The sequence below is a fragment of the Athene noctua genome, chromosome 4 (genome assembly GCF_965140245.1).
Source record: "Athene noctua chromosome 4, bAthNoc1.hap1.1, whole genome shotgun sequence".
In the NCBI taxonomy this organism is placed as follows: Eukaryota; Metazoa; Chordata; class Aves; order Strigiformes; family Strigidae; genus Athene; species Athene noctua.
The window spans coordinates 18,894,214-18,918,850 of record NC_134040.1 but is presented as its reverse complement, the minus strand read 5'-3'; the positions used below and the strand labels follow the sequence as shown (position 1 = coordinate 18,918,850).

At 35.3% G+C, this 24,637-nt stretch overlaps 1 protein-coding gene across 17 annotated transcripts in view; it reads right to left on the bottom strand.

Annotated features, from left to right (window-relative positions):
* Positions 1–24,637, bottom strand: part of SLIT2 (slit guidance ligand 2) — a 267,201-nt gene that overhangs the window by 72,931 nt on the left and 169,633 nt on the right. For 13 of the 17 annotated variants that reach the window (XM_074904574.1, XM_074904577.1, XM_074904578.1 and 10 more), the window contains exons 7-10: positions 21,778–21,849; positions 18,886–19,049; positions 16,450–16,588; positions 135–206 (exon numbers count right to left, since the gene is read on the bottom strand). In XM_074904574.1, coding sequence (XP_074760675.1) covers positions 135–206; positions 16,450–16,588; positions 18,886–19,049; positions 21,778–21,849 — 447 coding nt within the window. Of the gene's footprint in view, positions 1–134; positions 207–16,449; positions 16,589–18,342; positions 18,355–18,855; positions 19,050–21,777; positions 21,850–24,637 lie in introns of all 17 variants that reach the window. The other 4 variants (XM_074904590.1, XM_074904588.1, XM_074904589.1 and 1 more) reach the window with 3 other exon arrangements.

Genomic DNA, 24,637 nt, shown 5'->3' with positions numbered 1-24,637 from the left:
AAATGCTCACACATTGACTGAAGTTCCTTTGTATGACCTGGACTTGTTTTTTTTATTTTTACATGTAGATATATATATGTATATGCGTGTATATATGAAAATAAAAAATTAAATCTGAATTATTTACTACATACATTCTTCGAAGCTTTTTATATGGTGAGAAAGCTCCAGGAGGTATGACCTTGATTGAATTTTGTTCTAACCGTCTGCAAAAGAACAGCAACAACATAAAAATACAAACCTCAAGCCAAACAGCAATCTAAAGCCACACAAAAGTAGAAGGGATAGACTTTAACAAAGACAGCTTTTGCTTTCTTTTTCAGTATAATTTTTATCTTGAGAAACAAGGTTATTTCATTTCAGTTTTCATTACAAAAATCTAACGTTTTGTCTGTAAAACCAAACTTCTTAACCTATAGAGTATAATGTTGTAAATTAAAACCTAATATTGATTTTATACCTAAAGAAAAATTGGTTTTAGAGCATACAAGATTTTTGTAAAATTTAAGCTAGAACTGAATTAAAAATTTCAAACTTGAGTTAGTGTTAATTGACTCCCAATTTATTATTCACATGGAGAAATTTTTATAGTAAGATTTCTTCAGAAATGTCTAAAGACTTCTGAGTTAATCACTGAAACATGCAAGCAACAGGACAGGGAAGAGTAATGTTCCTACAGAACAAATAACATATGTTACTACCTGCAGTAAGGTAAATAAATGCCACAGTATTAAACACGCACACATGATTTCTTTAGATACAAAACGTAACATAATTTATTTAAGATATAATACTAGGATTGCACAGCCACACTTCTACCTTCTTTAATCAAGTATTTTAATCTAAAATTGTAGTTTATGTTACTGGCCTGAAACTTGCCATACTGCAAAATGTGAATTTGTTGATGGAAACAGTTTTCCAACAATTTTTTGAACTTCCAGAGATTTGCATATGGGAAATCTATGCTGATACAGACCTATGGCCCACTTGCCAACAAGTCAAAACAGGTTCAGCAATAAGCACATTTAAAATAGAAGATACTTCTTCACACACCACTGTATTTCATGGCATGTAAACATAAGGAATGAATATTTATACCAAAAAGTACAGCAGGATAAGTCAGTATTATTTAAACTATATACCATGCTTATCTAATAAGCTTTCTATTTCCCTCTTTCATGCACAGGTGTCAACTCTTACGATGATCTACATACATAAAGACAATGCCAAAAATCTATTACATACAAGGAATCAAAATTATGTAGAATTTACTTCACTATTTTAAATTACTTGGACATTGAGAATCTAAGGTCAAAAGCCTTTTAAAATCTATATGCAAGAATATTATCCTATATTTTCCTTTTACCCTTGTCCTATTTACTCTCTTCTGTTTCACTTTTGCTCTGATAAAGACACATATAGGTCTCTGTCTGCACAGTGAAACTAAGAAGCTCATACATTCACTTTGAGTAAGCCTTTCCAGGAAAATATTCTTACAATTGTTTCTTTTTGTAAAGTTTCTCCAGAGATCACAGTATAGCTGAACTGAAGAAAGATTTTTTGTTGCCTCCATGAAGTTTTGTTCAGGTGGAGATATTTATAAATCTAATACCCAAAATCTCTTAAATATGACCACACTTGAGCTTACAGAATTTGTTCTTGAATGGCTTATAAAGAAGCCAAGAAAAAGGAAGCCTCAAAAAATCTTCCTGACACACAGAAAATCTCACTTTGTCAGAGCTGTTTTAGACAGGGTTCATGTTTTTAAAGTCTAGGAAAATGTTGCCACCTTGCTACAGTTTTCAGGTACATTTTAAACACCGCAGGGAATCCCCATGGCACAGGACTGTTAACTTTTCCTATAAACACGTTATTCTTTCATATGCTTTCTTCACCTTGGCTGAGCCTTTCGGACCCATGAAACACATTTTGCATCAGACCAGGAGTAGTGACTAGGCTATAAATGAACAAGGTCACTCTTCTACAGTGCACTTGAGTAGATGCAGAAGGCAAACATCTGAATAAGTAAACACTTGCTGAAGTTAAAGGTCAACACCAAGTTAGTCAAAACCCAAGTATTTTCTGTTCTTACACTAAATTTTTAGCTTAGTTTCCCCAGAAAATAAAGATTATGCATGCTTATTATCTAGATAGTTTTCTACTCAGCTGCTAGGTCAAAGAGAGGTGAAACCTTTAGACAATAAATTTCTAAAAATGTCCTTATTTTAGCAATGGGAAGGAGTTGAGAAACCAAATTAACCCAGCCATGAAGGGAATGGCAGCCATCCATCCATTTCTGTTACACACTCTATTTGGCAGCAACCAACTGCCTAACCACCAGAGGTAACCTGACTAGACATTTATCAGATGTGTAGCTCTGAAAACCAGCCAAAGGATATCTTGCACAGAGAAACACATAGGACATAAGCAGAGGACTGGAAAGAGAAGGGAAAAAAGATAGGGAAGGATTAGGCCATATTACAGAGGAGGATTTGCTGGAGAGAGAGAGAGACACTGGGGAAAAATGCCTCTGTGTATATGGAAAAGACGGATATTGCAGTGGCAATACTCCCACATGAGGCTGTCACAAGCCTCATTTATAAACGCTGCTTATGAGCCCATGATGTAGAGATTTGTAACCTAGTGGCAGAGGGGCTCCAGTCTACATTCATCTATCTTTAAACATATAATGCTCTTAACTGTCACAATATAGCATGTAACTCAAGAAAGACAAGGTCTAGCATTAAATTAAGACAGAAAGTATTTTTCAGTATAATCTTTTAATTTGAAAACATATTAGTTCTATAAACTGCTTACAGGATACATGTATGCCATTTTTTAATGACAAGATAGAATAGCAGATTTAATTTACTGCTGTTCAATTTGTCTACAAATTATACAGGTCCAAAACCTGAAGAAGTCCTACTACAGTATGTTTCTGAAAGCTAATTTTCTAGCAGTTCTCATGGAGTGAACTACCAATTCACTGGTGGATATGTAAAATGAACTCCATGTCAACTTTACCTAACGTTCCCTTTTAGTGAGAAATTTATAGTCTAATAGACAGACTGTGCAGTGCTGGGAGAAATTTACAAGCTCTTCTATATAAAGGATTTGTTATAGTGGAATCATCTAAGTATGTCTTTTCTTAACTCACGCCAAAGTGTACGCACTAAAACACATCACATTTTAGAAAATGAGATTAGCATAAGGAAGGAAAAATAAGATTACATAAATACAGAAGAAAAATCTTTTATACCCGACTTTGTCTGTAAAGAAAGTAAATTAAATTCACATTTTCAAGCTTTGTTATCCTCTAATCTCCTTCTTTATCTTCCTAGAATCGGCTGAATTTCACAGAGTGCAAATTAACATCCACTATTCCAAAGAAAATCTAATTGGATATATTCCAGGGTCACAAAGCACAGATAGACTAATATCTAAAGGAAATTTGCATTCTACTGATAAAAACCATAGTAATTAAAAACTCCTTTATATTAATTCCTCATATTAAATGAAACATTTTTAATTCTGGAATAGGATGGGATGTAGTTATCTATTACTGAAAAAGTGAGCTATTAAGTGCTTGCAAATGACATGGCCAGAAGTACCATTATATTACAGAAGAACAAAAAGCTAGTATCAGTATTTTTCCACGGAACTTGTATTACATTTTGTGCACAACATCTCCTTTCAAAGTCATCCCAGAAGTCATTCTTTTTTATAAATTATCATCTATGTATCATAAACAGTGCATTGGTGGTTTCTTTTTCAAAAGCCACTGTCAATTTTAGTAGCATATTTAATAAGATAAGATAATGGAGGAAGACAGTTAAGCACATGCTCCATCAAAGCCTGAACTGCCTCATGTGTAAGAAGTACTCTACCCATCACCACACAAATGCTAATTAATGCTCTTAGTACTAAGTCTCCAGCTCCTTTTAGTGTTTCACTTCAAAGAAGTCCCACATCAATACATAAGTGTTTTACTGTCTTTTAACACTGCCAAACTGGTTGAAACCTTTTTTGAAGACTATTCCCCAATCATTCCTATCTAGGAAATGTACTGTGAACATTTCTTTTTAAAAATCTTTCCCTTCTGCTTATCACTACAGGCACTGTAATGTACAACCACCTACTATTCTAAGAAACAAAGGTGCTTCTGCAGTTGTGACTTCCAAGCTAATCAAATCAAATCAAAGTAGGCCCTCAGCCAGTAGACGGATTCTTCCCAACCGGTCCCCAGAGAGCCCTGTGACATGTAAATCACTTGACACTTTCCAGGAGGATGCTGTTCTCTACTATAAGCCTGCAGCACACTATTACTGATTACTACTTCCGCACTTACAGAGACAGACAACATGCTTATTTATACTGACACTTTTAAACTAGCTTATTTTCCCACTATAAAAAGTCATTTCTGTGGAAGACTTCTGCCCCAGGAAAGATGGCAGACTGGGAATGAAACACATCCTGTTCTCTACAGAATAATTTTTATTTTAAATCATGCAGATGGAGTACAATATACTCAGCCTGCTCAATAAAAAAAAGGTAAAAGTATTGCACAGAGATGTGCTGCACTTAAATGCATGTTAAGGGGTCAGAGATTTATCTAAAAACTTAGTATTTCATAACAATAAAATAAAACATCTTCCTTAGGAAAACACAAATTTGAATATGGAGCAGCAAATTAGCCATATATTTTATAATTAAACAATCAGAACATCTTGATTAATTAAATCTGGTCAATACAATAGTGGCTTTAGTAGTTAGTTATAGTGAATCTATACTTTTAATTCCAGCATCTACCTCATTTACAAAAAGCCTGCAAGAAGTTTGTCAAGAAATCCCGAAAGAATTTTTACTACAGAGAAGTGTAAGCTGTGCAATGAGTCTGATGTATTGCACAGATGCTGATTATACATGGTAATAAAATTGACAGCTCTTCTTTGCATTTTCCCCATCTGCTTTTAAAGTAAATGGCAAAAACAGCTGTCAGAAAACAGAAAATAGATTTCAGTGATGGGATTCAATGCAGCTCCTGAATCTGAAGGACTGCAATACACAGCCAACACATCTCTCATCATATGCAACATCTGCCAGGGTTTGGGGGTTTTTTTGTTTGTTTTTAAAATAAGGAAACAGTAATGGTCTCCCTTTGCTACAACAATCCTTGAGGCTATTAAACAAAGTAACTGTTTTTCTCTCTCAACAACTGCACCTCCAGAGTGCTTGTATCCACTGAATGTCACTTCTAACTTTAGCAGCAAAAGAATTCCGTTGAAATCTGTGATATTATCCATGTCTAACAAAACAAAAGATGTATTCTGAATAATTATATTACTTGCATTTTAGAATTTCAGGCTCTAATTCTATGTATTAATAAATCTGGTTGACAGTTTCCTAAATATTTGCATATAAAGAATCACTGTCAGTGTTGCCCTGATGCTTGCCAAACTGTTAACATCCAGTCTAATTGTGCTATCAAGTATTTCCTCAGGGAATTGATTGTAAATGACAGACAACTCCTTAGTCTGCATTACATCAAAAAAGTAACAAGAATTGTCATTCTAAAGCTATTAAACAATTTGACACATTTACTCAAAAGCAAGTCCCAAACCTGCATTTGGTTAATTTTTCATCACAGAAAGAGCCATCTCATGCTCTGAACCCTACAGCACCATTAATGATGATAGGATTTACATTCCTTGATTGTTACAGATTCAGGATGTAGACAAAATGCACCACTTCTTAAAAGAATTATTTGCTCGGCACTTTGGCATCTGTCAGAGTGCGGCTCCAGTGCAATTAACCCGAGTCACCTAGAGCCAAGCTAAAGACTTTCTAATTAGCCTACTTTTGATGAGAGTTGTTATGCTACAAAAATCACTTGAGCTGTTCAGAGTAACTATTAATTTCACAAAAAATTGATATAATCCTCCTATATTCTTGGCTCATGACAAGCCGTGACTTGTCAACCTGGAATTGTTGAGCAGGAGCACTAGCTTGAGAATCCCACCGTCGTGCAACACTAACAGTGTGGCAGAAGCCTTTACTACCTGTTAAACAATTCATGGACTTACACGATAAATTTGCTGCAATAATCTAAATGAAGTTTTTAAACTGAGAATACTTTTCACAAGTGGTTGCTGCTTACTGGACCACGTATTTAGCAACATGTAAATAATGAAGAAAGCATTCCATTGATGATGAAACACAAAATAGTGAAGTCAGTACCCACAGTTTCTTTTGTAGTAACTTCACTCCCATTATTGCTGAGGAAAAGTTATCAGTAGTGAAGAGCCATATTTGAAAATAAAATCTAAGAGTAACAACATCTTTGGAGCATGGCACAGCTGTCAGAGCTCTATGAGGGTTTTTCTGGAAGAGCTAGATGAGCCTTCTCCAGCTTCTCTTCATGCTGTATAAAATATTCATTTATTCCATGCTTCAGTTATTTTCTTTCCCTTGGCAGAGTCAGACATGCACCTCAAGGTGCCTCTTCTACCTCAATACCCATCAAAACTTGCACAAAACTCCCAGAAGTGGAACTGTTCATTTTGGACAACACCTACTTCCAGTGTCTCTGGAAACTAGCGTTGGTTTCACATGTTCCTGGTTCAATTGCTGTGTTCTGTTTCTCTGTGTCCTCTCAACTGTTGAAATTATCCTTTGTCCTCTGAATTTAATTACTTTTTAAGATAGGACACAGGGGTATGAAGAAAGCCAAAGATGTGAACAATGGCAGCACAGAACACATGCTAACAAAGAACAGATTAAATATTCTACCTACAAAAGTCTGACGACTAAAATAAGAAAGTAGGGTTTTTTTTGTTTTTTTTTTTGTTTTAAAGTGTAAAGCCACATGATTTACCAGTAATTTTCAGATTAGGAAGACAAATTTGAGTAAAAGTTACAGTTACATTTCTCTTGTGTGTGTTAAGCAGACAGGATTAGCTACCAAGTTAGCAAAACCGTCTATTTTTGAGGCAGTCAAATGGAACATACTTTAAGTTTTGCCTGAGAAATATTAAGGTGGGAATCCCAAAGATAAGTTAAATGTCATTCAGTGAAATATGCATTGTCAAATTAAATATATTAAGATAAAGAATTTAATACCTCAGTAGACTCCTTTACCTGATTTTAATTTTTCACATTTATTCAATACATTTCTCATGATTAATGCATTTTTCATATGTAATTATTGTGAGTTTATATGCATATATCATATGTTAACATTTTAACAGATTTCTACATTTTTAATAAAGCAAACAAACCATTTTGTTTTATATTGCAATGTGCATAAATACTGATTTTGCCAAGAAATAATGACCTTCCCACGATCAAAGAAAAGTATATACAGAGAACTGTATTCACATCACTGATGCCACAGATGAACAATCTAAAGTCAGTGTCACTTATGACAGGGAGTGGCAAGTCATAAAACCTTTCTACTAAAATTATGAAGTAGTACTACATTTATTTTCATGCAAAGATTTTCAAAGTTAATGGCCATATTTGCATTAACAGATTAAACAGGGCCTGTGATAGCCTTTAAAATTAGGTGCTGCAGGATGTGGCAAAGTTCAGTTACACTGTATATTGATACTAAAATTTTAGTTTCATGTCAGCTATTTTGCACAATATATTTCTATTTCACTAGGAACCTTTTTTGGTCCTACTCCATATGTAAAGTCATACTCCTGTGAATTCTTTTGAACAAACTTATAGGGAAAAGATAAGCATAAAACTAATACTTTAATAATAATGCATCTAAAATTCATATACTCCTATTCAAAATAAGCTTCTGGACATAAAAAAATGCAGTAACTGTTAAGCAAAACAGAAGCAAAAGCTCTATATTTCACTGAAAAATCAAAATGTCTCCCTAGTCCACTAGTAAAATTTTGAACAACAAGTCCAATGCCTAGTCAGGATTAGTCTTAAAAACCTTTGAAAAGGGAAGAAGCTAAGAAAAGATTTAAAGAACAGTACACATGAAGTACAGTTGAAAAGAAGCATATATGAGAAAAATTAATTAAAAAAATGCCAGCTACACGAAGTTGCTCAAAAGTTTGGAATGTTAGATTAAGAGTTAAGGAAGTATTAATCAAATCATGTGGATTTGTCAAAGGGGCATTTAGCAAATAGTAATGTCTCCACAAGGTACTTATGTATCTTTTAATGCACTTTATTTCAATCCAGCAATTTCTCAAAATTCAAAAAACTGGAATATTTTTCTGGCTTACTGCTGGCCAAAGTATGCATCAGTATTCATAAGCAACTGAATACTGTAATAACTATTTTTTTTTTTAATCCATAAGTAGACATCATCTTTTCACTTGACACCTGAATACGCTGGCAGTATTGTATGCATTTGTTACGTCAAGAATTAAGAGAAGATTTTGATAACTCAGAAAAGTTTTGAAAAGAGGCATAAGAATAATGAAACGGCTGTGAAACATTTTATAGAGAGACCAAAGAGATCTATCTGTTTAGGGTAGAATGGGAAAGTTAGCACATATTTTCTGGAAAAAGATCAATACTGTTACAGAGGATTCTTGCAACCTACTAAAAATCTTCACAATACATAGTGAAACAAGACCAAATGACTACATATACATATGTATATACAGAAACCGACTTGGCAAAACCTTTCCAGAACTTCACTGGATGTGCAAGACCTCTGGCTGACAGCTTAACTGTTTAAGAGGTCAAGGATATTTATGAACTCACATTCTGTATAAGTCCTAAAAACCCCAATATTTTGATTTAAGCTAGAAAGCTGAAAAAAATGCAGACACTGGAAAACAATAATCAGTTTAATGTCTTGTAACTTATAGCATCCTCTCCTTGGGATTTGGACCCATTCCTTTCAGGCTGTGAAGATGCAGGGTTTGCTCTCATTTCTGTCAGGCTACTGTAGATAGCCGAATCACACTTTGAGCTGCTAAAAATAGAGAAAGCTGCTTTATCTCTGACGTTTCAGAGTTTTCTTGCTATATAAGTTTTTGAACTGTCTTCAACAAATGTGCCTAAACCCTTCCCAAGTGACTTTTCTCTGTAAAGGGTCATCCTTAGAAGCATCTTTGCATCTCAGTGTAAGAATCTCCCTACTCAATCACTATTTTTTAAGGCTGTACTTTGGACTTTTAGCTAAGGATGGATTTTAAAAGCCAACAGAAATGGTGAAACTGTACACATGCCAAGCTTAGCTTGGAAAAGATACATACATTGAGCTCCCAGTTCTCAAATAAAATTCCACATTTACACAAAGCATTTCCCCAGTTTCTGCAGTGTGATCAGGTCACTCACCATTTTATTTTGGTTAAGTTCATCTGTCAAGTTCAGTTCTGTCAGATCTCATTTCCTCCTTATTTTTCCCTCTTCTCTCCTTTCCCTTCCCCCCCCCCTTCTCCTTTAATATAATTTGAGTGTTACAGTGAGAAACAATCTCAGGAGCTTTTAATCCTGCTTAATATCACACAGCTCACAAAGATGTAGTTGAGTGCTTGGCATAATACACAATCATTAATCAACAGACTTATGAAAACAAAGTATACGGGACAATGAGATGGAGGAAGATGAAAACATGAAGAAAAATAGTAGAAATCAAGGAGGTAAGATGCGACAAGTCTGAGGGGACAAGTTAGGAAACTCATGGGAAATGCAAATGAAGTTCTCATGAAACAACTGTTTAACTCCATGCTTGTTTGCTTAAATAATCATTTACACAAAGCTGTGGTTACCAGAGCAGGTAGTTCTGCTTAACTGCAATTGTATTTACTTTCTTCTATTCATAATACTACTGTAAGGAAAGGGGTTTTAGAACCACTTTGACTGATAGTTCAAGCCACAGAAGAGAAGAGAAAATCTGAAGAATGTAAAAGCGGCATTTTCACAAGGTAGTAGCTCATTAATGGCTTTTTGGCCTCTTCTTTTGAAATAAGAGCCTGTCACTTATTCACACCATTCTGAGAAGGTACCAGTACAATTAATAGAATTGCTGCTGGGTCGCTATTTGTAACGTTTCTGATAGTCTGTTTGAACACGTGCCAAAAAGTCTCTATTTGAAGGGAACTGGAGTTATTTCTGCCAATCATTCAAAGAATTTTCACTCAGAAGGTGAATTCTAAAATGTAACCAAGTGAAAAGAGATTAACAGTGCTGAAAAACTAAAATGTGGAAGGAATGCTTGCATACAGGCTGATAAATTCTATCACCATTAGAAAGGCTATACTTTCTAAAACCAATTAAAGTAATAGCTCTGAACCTTAAGAATGACCTTTAATGCCTTTAATATATGAGCTGTACGACAAAGGAGGAAAGTGTTAGGTGCATTAGATCACTGGAGTTGGTTAAGCTCAATAGACTGAACATGACAATGAAAGAACATCCCATAAAGGATGGAAAGGGGGAGAGGTTTAAATAACACATCAAAATCAACACAAATCATGATGTTTCTAATGAATTAATAATGTATCATTCTTTGCTTGAGTTAAATGTCTAAACTAAGGCACACTAAATAACAAAACTTTGAAGACTATTAATATGTAACATTTATGGGCAATGTATTTTGGGTCACAATATTTACAATACAGACCTGAAAATAATAGGGCTATGGGAAAATGCTAAACTTCCCAAAATAATTCCTGCAGGTCACTTGTGGTATGGAACTTTTTCATTTGGCCCAGAGGCAAAGGTGTATCTGTGTACCTTTTTAATTCTGTGCCTCCTGCAGAATTAGTAGTTGCACTAAAACTGGGGGAGTCTTGGTGCTCAAACAATTTTTTATTTTTTTTTTTAAATATATATGAAATATGAAGTATTTCTTTCTCAAATACTATCATATTGATTGGACAGACCCTGAAAAAAGCTTAAGTATTCTTATTTAGCTGCATGTGAGTTTATTTAGGTAATAAAGAGGAGGATTAATTTTGCAGAAAGGGTGTAACTGGTAAAGATACAATTGTACTAAGTCAATAAAGATTAAGAATTACATTTACTGAGATGCTGAATACTTAATTTTGTTCTGGGCTTTGTCACACCAGAAGGGAAAAAGAGAGGACCACCACAGGCTTTATTCTCCTTCCATTTTCACTGGCAGCTACTTGGAGATAAGCAGTCCTGTTACCAAAGGCATCTTCCCAAGAGGGATTTGGCAGACAACGCATTACCTACTAATCAGCTTCAAGCGACAAGAATTGCTAGTTTTAGCCAACTGACTTCCGTACCATTTGCGAAGTCAGACAGAGTGGTATGATGAAACCCTCTCAGCAACACCCTGATGCTCACGGGTAAATCCAACTGCTCTGGAATGAAACAGCATTTCAGCAACAGGCTCTGCCTCCTCTTGCTCCCACCATCACAAAGCACCTTCTTGTTCTGCAACCACTTCAGCTTCCAGTGCAAACTCGTTTTCCTCAGTGATTAAGGCTGTTACACCAAACTCAGAGACAGGGAGGTTGCAGTGCAAGCACATAGTCTCCCTGCCAGCTCTGCTACAGAAGTAGCTATTAGCAGAGAAGACAGCTCCTACTGTCTTAAAATGTCATCCCAAACCAGTTGTTCAGCAAAACTATCAAGGCTATGCAAAGTTATGACATCGGTATTAGACTCTAAACAGAAAGCCTTTTCTTTCGCTATCCCCACAAGGGCTAACTCAGAGCTTCAACATTGCAAAATTTTACTCAATTGAAACTGCCAGTGTTTAATACTTAGGAAATTCAATATTCCATTAAAGAGGGTTTTCGCACATTATTTAGATACAGGTTAAGTTATCAACCCCCTGTGAAAAAAAAAAAAGCATAAAATTGTCAGCATGGAATGTACACTTTAAGCCTCCAGTTTAATTACATACACTGGAAGGACAAATAACAACATTATTAATTCACACCACTTAGATTTTACGCAGCATTTTCCTAGATGGACTGACAATGTAACGAATACGAAGTATTTTCATGCACAATCATATCATACATTTTATCTAAAGGAAGTCTTGTTTTGAGCAAAGAGGAAGAAATCAGTGCTTCATAGTATACCAAGGAGTTGAACGAGGTCAGGCTTTCCATTGAGAAAGGATGGAAGAAATTAATAGGAAAAATGGCAAAACATCAAAAACCATGATCATGTGTCAAAGGCAAACTACACAAGTATGTCAAGAAAAAAATAACAGGACTTTGGATCTTAAAAAACTAAATATGGATTATATACTTATCCATAGTAACCTGCTATACACATAAGAACAAAGAAATAAGAGGCAGAAATGGATGCAAAAATGAAATCTCACAAAAATCATTGGTCAAATTTTAAGCAACTCTATAAAGGAGGGTTGACAATGAAGTTTAATGTCAGTCCCATGGGAAAAGGTTATTCACAGGGCATGCAATAAAGCAAAGACAAAAGGCAGGAAACATGTAAGCACCAGAGGTGTTTGTGGACCATGAAGTTGGCTGAAGCATAACATGACAAGCTGGTAGTACTCAGCACTGGATTGTGCAGATACAGCCTACAAACAGGTGACAACAGTATAGGGCAGAGAAACTTGTTCAGAGTAAGGGAATTTGAAAGTATTATGGATTTTTCAAATGTTCCTGTAAATGAAGTATGTTTAGCAAATCAGATGTCAACATTCAGTTGAAAATGCAGAAAAAGATTGACAAATATGAAATACTACTGAGAAGACTGGACAACATCAAGCACATGTAAAAGAGAAGTATAATGCCAATTTTCTTGCATTGTGTGCAAGAATCTGGCGATGGTGATATTCTAAAAATCAGTGAATTAATAATACTTTGGCTGTTAAAGCCTGTACATCCTTCAGAAAACAACAGGGAACCAGCTCACTTCTCTTTCCCTTTCTCCCTGAGAACTGGAAAGCTCCTGCTAAAGCATGTGCTTAAAATGGTGATTAATATAATAAAGCCATGTGTGTTGGAACTGTATAATGGTGGTGGTGGTGGAAATACAGTGCTCACTGTACCCTTCTGCCTTGTGCCCAGCAGCTCCTCAGCATTTTGAATGCTACCGTGACAGCACAGTTTCATCTCTTCAAACGTTTACTGTCAGCTACCATTTTGGCATACTGACAACATTATTACATAAGGAATAAGTGAAAAAAGCAGATTATTTTATGGAATACAATCATTCTTCCTAATCTAATCTCAAGGGGTTGCTATAAGCAACAGTTGCAAAGTACTTTAAAAATGAAGCTTTAAAACAGTTTTTGTTGTATGATAACAATATAGGAATGTCATAATCTTTCTGCATGTTGAAGTTACTTAAAAGCAGAGAGGACTCAAGTCTTTCATAGAGCAGCTTTAAAAAGTAACATGCAACCCGATTCAATGTTCAGAAATGTCTGTGGATGGAATAAGATTACAGTTATGAACTTCTGGTTCCTGACAAAACTGTAAGAGCAAAGAAAAAAGGCCTAGTACTCTTCATGGATAGTTCAAGGGAAAACATGGTGTAATGTGTACTGGCATTTGAAGAAAGTACGTGAGCATTAGGTTGCAAAAGGCAAATGAAAGAAAACTAAAATTCCATTTATTTAGAGTAATAGTTCACTATCATCTGCAATAATGCATTCAACTCTGGTCGTTTCAGGTCAAAAAAATTCAGAAAACAAAGTATACAGAGAAAAAGGAGGAGATTTAAGACATGGAAGGGTTTGGCATCCAAAAAGATTGAACAGACTTGGAACGGTTAGTTTAGAGGAGAGATGAGTGAGGATGGCATGCAAAATAGAAGGTGGCAGTATAAATTATGAACTGGAAAGTATTTTCCCTCCCTCTATAAAGACAAAGGAAAATAAATGAAATTTTAAAAGACTGTAATTTAAACTGGAAGATCTTGAGCATAACCCACTCCTTGAAAATTTATTACCTTAATAACAGGAAGATTAAGAACACAGTAGGGTTTAAAGCAGATTAGATGTTTCAAAGGAAAACATTTTTTCCTGAAAGCTATGCAAATTTTCAAGTTTCAGAAAAAGAGCTGCAAGACACATTGGGAGCAAGGAAAGTATTTGTCCTATTGGTGTTTTAGTGCTGAAGTTGTATATTGCTGTTTCAAAAACATTCTTCAGGGACTACTGGTGCAGGCCACTGGCCAGGTTGGAGTGCTGGTTTGATCCAGTCTCTTCGTTTCTTTGGGAGTGATGACCCTTAAAATAAAGATTTAGGAACACCCTTGCAATCTCTAGTACTGAAGGTATCAAGGAAGTATAGGTATTAACAGCATGTTCCCCCACTAAACTATCCAGGTCTAGAAGATAGTGATGCAAAAGTCAGTCTTCAGTGTCTGTAATCACCATTCAGTGGTTAGCTCCAGCGGTTAGCAGCAGAAGTACAGTGGAAAATGTTTGAGACATACTCCCTACTTCTTTCTTGAAATACCTTTCCTCCTTCTCTGTGCACACAGATGTACATATGCAAGTAAAAAAGCCAGTATACAATTCACTAATTAATGAAAAGAGACTGTGCAGCCTTCCCAGGCACTGTGCATGGATTTTCTGAAGTAGTCACTTTATTTGCAAGCAGAGGGATTTTTCTGAGAGCGGTGAAAGGTAGAAGTATTTGTACTATATGGCTGAATGACTGAACTAGGTCAGGTAGGATCAGACAGGTCGGTCTTAACATCAGTAATAATGAACTAACAGACATGATTATTATTCATGTCCTACGAAGAAACCATGGTACTTCCAATTCTGTGAAGTTTAAAAATAGAGGTCAAATATCAACAAGCCATGAGATTGCCTTAAAATTTATAAATTCTACTTTACATTTTAAAATCTCATTGTGGAAGCCTGTTTTCAAACTTTCAAGATCTCATGTACAACAGGATGTATGGTCAGGGAACCTCTTTCACTTCAGGTATCTGTTCCTCTCACCTTCCTTATCCAAAATTCTTATCATCTTACATCATCAGGGTGCCCACAAGCTTTTTATTCTGAATACTCTCTCCAACTCATTTACTTCTAGCCAGACCCTCCTTACCAAGTTGCTGGCACAGCTACTTTCCCATTATTTCCCTAAAGGGAACTCCCAGCTTCCCTTCCAAAACACTGCCTTCACCACCCCCAGCATAGAAAGATGCTCATGCTACCAAGTCCCTGCCCATCTTGTCAGCAAGCTCAGCTTTGGCTTTTGTTCCTCCCCTGCACAGAAGACAATACAGCAGTAACTTTTGCCCACACAACCTCTCAGCCACATTGCTCTTGAAGCCTGCAGGCCCTATAGCACCTTTGCTACAACTCTGCCCTACAGTCAGGACATGGTTGTACTTTTTGTAAATGTTTCTCCTGTATATGGTATGTCACACAACCTTATTGGCATGCATGCTCTTCCATCCATGGGTACATGGTATTAACATGATGACTATACCACAGATCCCATTCAACCACCTTATTTTTACTTTCTCAGATAACCCTCTGAGGATACAACTTTAGTAGAATACTTATTATGGGTGATATAGGTTGCTGATCTTTCATGCAAAGATACATTTATCTAATACGGTGACTGAAAGTGAATGTCATGGCTTAACCCCAGTAAACTAGAACCCAGTAGATCTGAACAGCTCAGCCCCACACAGCCACCGGCTCACTGTCCCAACGATGGGATGGGGGAGAGAATCAGAAGGCTAAAAGCGAGAAAACTCATGGGTTGAGATAAAGACAGTTTAATAAGTAAAGCAAAAGCTGTGTGTGCTAACAAAGCAAAATAAGAAATTCATTCACCACTTCCCATTGGCGGGCTGGTGTTCAGCCATCTCCAGGAAAGCAGGGCTCCCTCACATGTAATGGGAAGACAAATGCCATCACTCCAAAATCTTCCTCCACTTCCTTCTGCTTCCCCCAGCTTTATATGCTGAGAATGATGTCATACAGTCTGGGATATCCCTTTGGTCAGTTGGGATCAGCTGCCCCAGCTGTGTCCCCTCCTTAATTTCTTGTGCACCCCCAGCCTACTCGCTGGTGGGGTGAGAAGCAGAAAAGGCCTTGACTCTGTGTAAGCATGGCTCAGCAGAAACTAAACCAGTGTGTTACTAACACTTTTCAGCACAAATCGAAAACATAGTCCCATACTAGCTACTATGCAGAAAATTAACCCAGCCAGAACTAGCACAGCAAGCAACCCTGAACGCAACAGGGTTTAGAGCATGCAGTGAAAAGCCAGATGCTCGCAGAAAAGTAAGTACTCCTGAACTCTTTTAAAACCAACTCAGAATACAGTTTTAACTATGGATTGTGAGTAGTACATACAAAACTAACTCATAAGAGAACATAAAAGGCCTTAAATATTTTCATATACCTTCATATTCCTTTCATATTTGAATTTGAATGTGTATTCCAAAATTCCTACCCTATATAATGCATGAATAACAAATGGAATACTTAGGAGAAAACTGTTCTCTGCAAGTTCATCAAAAAGAAGTCAGATTACGCACATTTCAGTAATGGTTTCTGGAAGGTTTGTTGGGATTTCAGTGAGGCCTTTCCCACGACAGTCCACAATGTTGTTACTACAGGTGCATGCTGTAGGGCAATGCAAGACACTGCAGGATGGGGCCATGAAGGATTGGTGACCTGCAAAGGAAAAGAGTTTCTCCGAAAATTGCACAAAACTGTCAAACAGTAGTCCCATTTATCTCAAGAGTAAAACATCACATTTTACACTCTTGGAAAAATTTAGAGGCAGAATTTCTAACTTAAACATTGTAGCCTATCAATACTTTTGGATTGCATTAATTTAAATACCCAGTTAATAGTGTGCTATAGTTAAAGTACTGTGCTAGCATTACATGACTTTTCAACTTCTTTGGCAACTTGCATTCAAAATCATCTTGTTCTTGAAGACTAAGTGAGATCCGTTTTTCAGGTATATTTTATTTATTCTGTGCTTTTAAAAACTAATTACTGATTTAGTTTTCAGAATTTTGTGTAGCACTAAAAATGCATGTCAACAGAAATGAATGAACCTTGCTACAAAAACTGAAGGTGTCCTGCTAGTTATGTTCTGTTCTGAAAATCCTTCAGTTATATATTGCTTACAGATGATTTTGGAGTTATGATGTTTTCGTTCAGTCACACAAAAATAAATAAAGGCTTTGACTTCACAGCTCATACTCTCAGTCTCTGTTAGCTCAGCAGACCACTTCTCACAATCTACCATTCTTACTAACTCAGGTGGCTAATTTACACAACTTTCCCCGACCTTCACTCCATTCTTGTACTGTATGTTAAACTCAACATTTATAACTGCATTTAAACATAATCACTTCATATTTAGGTATGTTATAGAAAGTAAACAACTGATTATATTTTCCTGCAAATAGACAGATTGCACATTTTATAATATATTAAAGCACTCATTCTTGTATTGATTTAATGATACAGAATTGTTGTTCTGTAATGATACAAAAAGGAACAAAGGGATGAGAAAGGCAAGAAGCCCTCTTTTTCTTTCTTTTTTTATTAAGGTAAAAAAAAGCTAGAGACTGTTTTGAAATTCTCAGGGAAAAAAAAAAAAAAACTTAACTATGAAACCACTTAATATAAGATCTCTCTCACTATATTTACTGTCATATATTAATATAGGAAGGGTAGCTTGTTAATGTAAGTTGCAGTCAGTGCCGTTCCTATTTACAACTTCAAATAACAACATCTCAAGTCTTAAATTACTGAAAAGGTTAGTCTTCTGAGATAGTAGTTTACAATATAATAATCTGATTTCACATTTATGTATGTGTTACAAAAGTACAAACAGCTGCCAAAACTAATAACATATACTACGCTTTTTATACTAACAGGCAGGAAATATTTCACCTGACTTTATTAAGCAAAAATACAGTGATCCAGGGAGAAAACATGGTTATTCTCCTTCCTCAAAATTAGCATTATAATGATCCAGTTATAAAACTGTTCTTGACACTTGGGCTCTGCAGCCATACCATTTATAAATAAGATTTATGAAGTGATCTTGTCAGGAGCCTTTTTAGGTGTACATAAAGGCAGACTTAATGGTAAGAATAATGTTAGCATTTGCCAGGTGAAGATGGCAGTACCTTAAACTTTGATGTCAGAGGCTGTTTAATAAGGACAAAACATTGTGCTCTCCATAAAACTCTTAAAAGCATAGATCTGTGCAAATTTTGGCATATTTGGTAATAGGTTTCTGGGGGTCTGCAGAAAATCAACCCGTAGAAACAACCCTGCTGAAAAGACACATAGCTATATTCCATATTCTTTTTAATGTTTTTGAGGTAAATTGAAACAGTAAAAGTTTACAGAAAATTTTCAGTCTGAGTCTAAAAATATTTAAATAAGAAAGATAAACTTGCCTTCTTCCTCATCTAGGAGATATGAATAAAGGAAAAAAAATTGAATAGAGAAAATGTGATTAGTAACGAACTGTTAGTCATTTCATTTCATATCAGAAAATAACGTGATGCACTAAAGCATACCAATTACATTCAGAAAGTTACTTAGGGATTCAGAATATTTATTTAAACTGAGAAAATAACAACAAGAAATAGCAACGACCTGTAAAAGTTAAAAGAGAGTAATTCCTTATTACTAAAGGCCTTATGTTGTCAGTCAGTGCACCTTTTATTTCATTTTCTGCACCTCTCCCTCATAATTATACTTTTAGAAAGCTATATAATCTATGTGAATGCAGCATTTTCACAAAATTTCTAAGGACAGAAGCACCCCCACACAAGATACAAATAGTGATAAAAATGATTAGTTTAATATTTAATAAACATTAATGCTTGCATTATGCAAAAGTTGGCAAAAGCCAACATGCAGCACTAGCATCCACCAGTGTGCTGTGAGTAGGTGTATTTTTAAACAGGACTCTGTGAACAATCTGTTTCTCTTACCACTGCAGACAAACTCCCGTTTCTGGACCTCGGCTACGTTGTGTCCCCGGAGGTGGGATGGCCCCATGCACTGTGTGTAGAGGCCGACTCGCGGCCGCTGCCGCAGCCAGTCAGACAGCCAGGCCAGGTGGCAATCACAGTAGAGGTTGTTGGAGTGAAGACGACTGCATGGAAGGAATCATGTCAATAAATTAGGAAGAACAAACAGAAAAGCAGTCAATTCCCCACCCCCACCCCCCCCCTTCAGCAAGAAGCTATGATGATTTATTAATAAATAATTGTTAATGAGGAATCTAGGTTTTGTATCTTTCATTGAAAATCTGGGAGTTAAATCCTAATAAATAAAAATATACTATGAGGAAAATTACATTTTATTTGTTGTCTAATTAATTGGAAGGAAAAAAAGGCTTCCTAATAACGTAACCTATCTGTACTTTCTTTTCTCTTGTCTAAAAGAAAGAAATAAATATACAAGAGCTTGAAAGCTGCCATGGGACTCATTAGTCCAGATCTCTACAAATAGTGAGTAAGACAAAAATGTCTCAAGTAAATTGCTCTACAGTGATAATATACTGTCAGAAAAAAAGAGTTAATAAAAGATTTGGTTTCCAATTAGATATATCTGTAAGTCTGGCCATTATTAGTCTCTATAGAAACAGCCTGCAAAATCCCTTTAACAGGTCATATTCATTTTCTGTTGAACAAGACAGAGTAATAACTCAATATAAAACACCTTTTTTCACATCCTTTTTCTGATTTCCTCTCTTTTTGTTTAATCACAGAAAGGGGGATTAGCTGCTTTTGGCTCCTAGGGACCTATGTTCTAAACAATGTCTGAAATTAAAAGACCAAATGGCAGCAAGCGATGGAATTAAGTAAATCGCCTCTCTGTTGGCAGGGTCCAACACAAGACCATGGCTCCTTGCCAAGTGGCAAAATGTACTTTGCCATTGATAAAATATCAGGCAAATATATTCACTAAATTAAGTAAATTACTTTTCTCTGGCTCTTACATTTTCTCAAACTACAGAAAAGGATGTCCACAGCTATAAATCAAATCCTTACTCAGAATCATCCAGAACTGAGTAATGTAATTTTGGTCCTTTTTAGCTGATGTGCTCAATATTAACTAACTAACTGGAAAGGAAGTGCAAGAAAATCAGAATTTAGACAAGATGTCTCATTAATCCATTTAAAAAAAAAAAATCTGTTAAGCAACATGAAATGTGTAGCCAACATAAACAAAAGATTTCCACTAACTCATTTTTTTCTTCCCCATAAATGACTAGAAATCAAAGGCAACATATTTCCCTGTACTAATTCTTGGGTGAATGCTTTGCAAATATAACTCACAATACAGCACACTCATTCAGTACAATCTGTGGCCAGCTGTAGGCAAGAACACCATTGAAAATCAGAACTAATGCCGTTGAAATCAATATGGTTATACAAGCATATTCTGACCGCAAATGGGATGTTACAGCTATAATCTAGGACTCTGTGAGTCCATTTTCTTTTGTTTCTAAAATAATTTTTTAAAAGTTAAATTACCCCACTGGAAACATGAATGTTGCTAATTTGATTCACTGTAATTTGTGGTTCAGAATATAAACTGTATTTGAAGGTTTGAGAGGGGTACAGATATCCATGTTTTCAAGTCTCAGACCCAAAAGAATGGAATGAAATTCCATTCTCAAAATGTAACTGAGGCCACCAAAAGCCCATGATCAGCACTTTTTACATGCTCTTATACTTGTCCAAGCAAGAATAATTACTATTCTGTTACGAAATCAACAGAACTGCTCACCTGTGTGAAGTTTCTTGAGTTACAAAAGGTATGTTAACTCAAATGAATAGCCCTAGTGATTTTAAAACTGTTGTACAACCCAACATGCGTTAAAGAAAATTGACAGGTTCTTTGTAAAAGTAGTTCTTTAACAGTAAGACCTACTCTTGAAGTCTGATAGAAGCATCCCATTCATTTTTGAATCCCATTTTAATGGAAAATCTGTTATAAAGAGAGCCTCAGGACCTCAGGACATCAATACCTTGATGTACTTTGGTTTTGCCACTGAACACAATATACATTTATTCTTGGTTCAGTATAAACATACAAAAGAAATATCCCCAAACTGTATCACTTGCATATACTCTTTTCACTATGTTTTGTTTTAGAAGCCCAAAGTGTTCTGTGAAAGTCATAACCTCTAAAAATGGGGACCTTATTGTAAATGCTGACACAACTTTAATTATAATAGCACTACCGGATGATGCTATAATTTTATGTTACAAAGAATGTTGGAAAGCCAGTTTAGTTTAATTAGGTCTGCTAGCAGTACAGTAATAAAAGCATAAAGATTTCCCATTTATCACATCTGACAGCCAATCAAAGATTCTTCCACATTCCTAAATGAAATGTGACCCATTCAATAGCTCAAAGTAAAACAAATTTTTGACTTTCAAAACCCATCAATTTCTCTCTCTATACAGCTGTAACATATAAAAGAGAATCCCCCCTGCCCTCATCTTTTTTATTAAAAGGTAAAGCTTTTCTGTGACTGAATAAAGCATTATGAAAAACTAAACTGAGAAAAGGCCATGAAACCATTTTCATCCCACATCCTAAAAAAGCTGATGGAAAAGGATACAACTGCTTCTCTATGTCCTGAGTCCCAGTATCAGCTTTGGGGTCACTTGTTAGCTCTACCTTACAGAATTATGTGCCACACATGCACACAGACTTCACACTTGTCAGCTTCAATACTTTTTTAATTGAGCTTATGCTTTCTTTGCCTGTACACATATTTATAGACCACTGACAAAATTTGATAGAGGTAAAAATGATATACTGGACTGATAAAAATGGCAGCCAGTTTCACTGGGACTACTTACAATGTTCTGAGTTTGGGCATGTGGTTGAAACTTGCCACAGACAGTCGAGTGATGTTGTTATTGTTGAGAGTGCTGCAAAGTCAAGAAGAAGCATATTAACATATTAGAGCTACATCACGTTTATTACACTTTTGAAAAAGACTTAGCTAATAAAGATCATGGTGTACTCTTTTTAGGGATGGATATTGGGAAAAAAAACCAGGCTTTTAGATATACTTTTCCTCCCTGTTCAATTCCTGATAAAACAGCATTCCACTAATAATCATAAGTAATTTGAGGTCCCAGTAACCTGTGATTCAGTCAAACAGACATTCCACCAATGAAGATCTATGGCATTCAAGCTAAGCTTGTAATCCTGACGTAAAGAGAGTTCTTGGAGAAAAAGCCTTGATTCTAGGACTCCAGTTTCTCTTTTTAGCTTCCAAGAGCCTGTATTTTCTGTAAAAAAACACAAGATCTGCCTGTTTTTTCAAGAATATTAGGAAAATATTAACTCTGGGTTGCAATTAGGTTTAATATGGAACAGAGTTGCTATAGATGATCCAGAACCGCATGGACAATAAGAGACTTTCTGTTATACAAGGGAAGGAGTCAGGAATTCTAATACTTTAGCAAACTAATAATTTAAATTTTAGACAAGGTGCCTGGAACTTGAGATAGGAACTAGGAACAAATCTTAGCCAATTGTTGGCTAGCACAGACCCATCATACTCTGTAAGTGTAGTTTGTAAAGATAACAAAACTTATGAACGATCCTGGGGTTAAATATTGTCTTCAGGCTGCAAATCAAATGCAAACAAGCTTGACTCTGGAATAAGGAAATAAGCAATAGAATTTACAGTTTTGCCTCAGAGGTTACTCATTTGAACAGAATAATGTGCTCTGGGATTTTAAACATATGGCTATGGCACTAATAAATAATAGTTCCCACTGACCAAACCTTTTTTCCATTTTGAAATACAAAGTTTTACTTTGTCCTTTTTTCTTTTTTTCTTAAAAAAAAAAGAAAGTGTAATTTGTGCTCATTTTGAATAAATTTTTAAGTACTCTCTGATCCTGAAACACAGAAAGGTAAATTCACAGCACTCCAAACAGGATCAGGCTATACACCTCTGCATTAACCAAGCGATTAATTACTGGTGCAATGTGCTGTATTTTACCTTTGTGTGCTTACTCATTCCACATCCTAAGTGTTTTCTTCACTGTGCATAAGGGATCTCCCCTGTGTGCTCTCAGGGCTACATAAACAAAGAGGACCATAATCAAAAGAAGAAGAAAAAGGGTAAATCATGCCCTTTTTCAAAACAGAACAAAAATGAAACAACAAAAAATGGCCAAGTGGGTATATCTGTAAAAGGTGTCTTAAAGAATAAATGACAATCAGTAAATCTTGCCAGGATTTTCTTAAAATGTCCACATGGTAAATGACAGCTCCCATAGTTCTTCCTTCATAACTTCTTAAAAGGTTTTAAAATCATATTTTTTCAATGAAGGGAATGGAAATCAGTACGTATTTGTATAGCTGTTAGCTGTTTAAATAAGGTGTATCTACAAACGTTTTAATTTTTAATTTCAGATGTCTGATGTTTGCTTTGATGTTTTGTATACATGAGCTTAATTTATTTTTTCAAGGGTAGAGAAAAGTATCAGGAGTACATATAAGGCATACATAAATAATTAAATAATTTTTGTAACTATTTCTATCTAATGATGAAAACATTTGATTTCATTAAAGAGATGTAATTAAAAAAAAAAGTTGTCTCAATACTTTTACCTAAGTGTTACATACTATTGCAAAAAGTGGGAGGACTGAAAGACATTTATTTCATTTCTCAGATAATTTATTTTTTTTTTAATGACAGCACTATATATTTTCCTATAGTTTGATTCCCCAGTACAGCAGATTTTTTCTTAAAAAAAAAATAAAATAGAAAGAGAACATAGAAAAATAAAATTTCACAGAAATTCACATGGTGGGTTGTACCTGTAATTACTTTTGTGTTTCAGATTTGTCCAGATTTCAGGTCGATTTTGTATCTTTAACACTAATAGGCTCTAAGATTTTGCAATTATTTAACCAATATATAAGAGCAGTTACTTTGGTAAACATTCAAACTGTCAGTAAACAGGACAGCAACCTATTTAAAAGATTCATCATACACTTGTAGTTTGAAGTAATATATACATTTTGTGCTTAGCTAGAATAATTAACTCCAAATGAAAACAAAATATGTAGTCTTATTTGCTACTCAGTGCATATACAATATGGTCTGATCTACCTATATTTCATTCTTTAAGCCATATTCGAAAGGAAGGTGAATTAGATACAAAATCTTCACTGGTGTTTGAAATACCTCTCTCAATTCTTGAAAAACTTAATCTTTACATGGTTGCTTCTCACCTAACATAAATAAAGATAGTGAACATTTAGTTGTATCTTTGAACAAATATTCTATGTATATTCATTTACAAAATTTTAACTATCTACTTTTTCAGCAGACATTTTAACAGGTTTTTTCCTTTTTTGCATTCATTGAAAATAATGTGAAAATTTTACTACTGACTTAAACTTGCAAGGATGACCTTTTTAGAACACATTTAACAATTTCACTTTACAGAAAGGCTTGTATTAACAACCATAATAAGTAGATTAAGCCATCACTGGAAAAGTTGTACAGTCATATGTATGAGTTCCAAAGATAAAAATCTCTCTGAACATCAGGTTTACTGACAGACAACCAACAATTCATCAACTTTACTATTAGATGTAATACTGGACCTACACTACATTTTATATGGCTTTATACCAGAAAGTTAACAATAGGCTTGATATTCTATGATTACAAAGTAAAAAAACCAA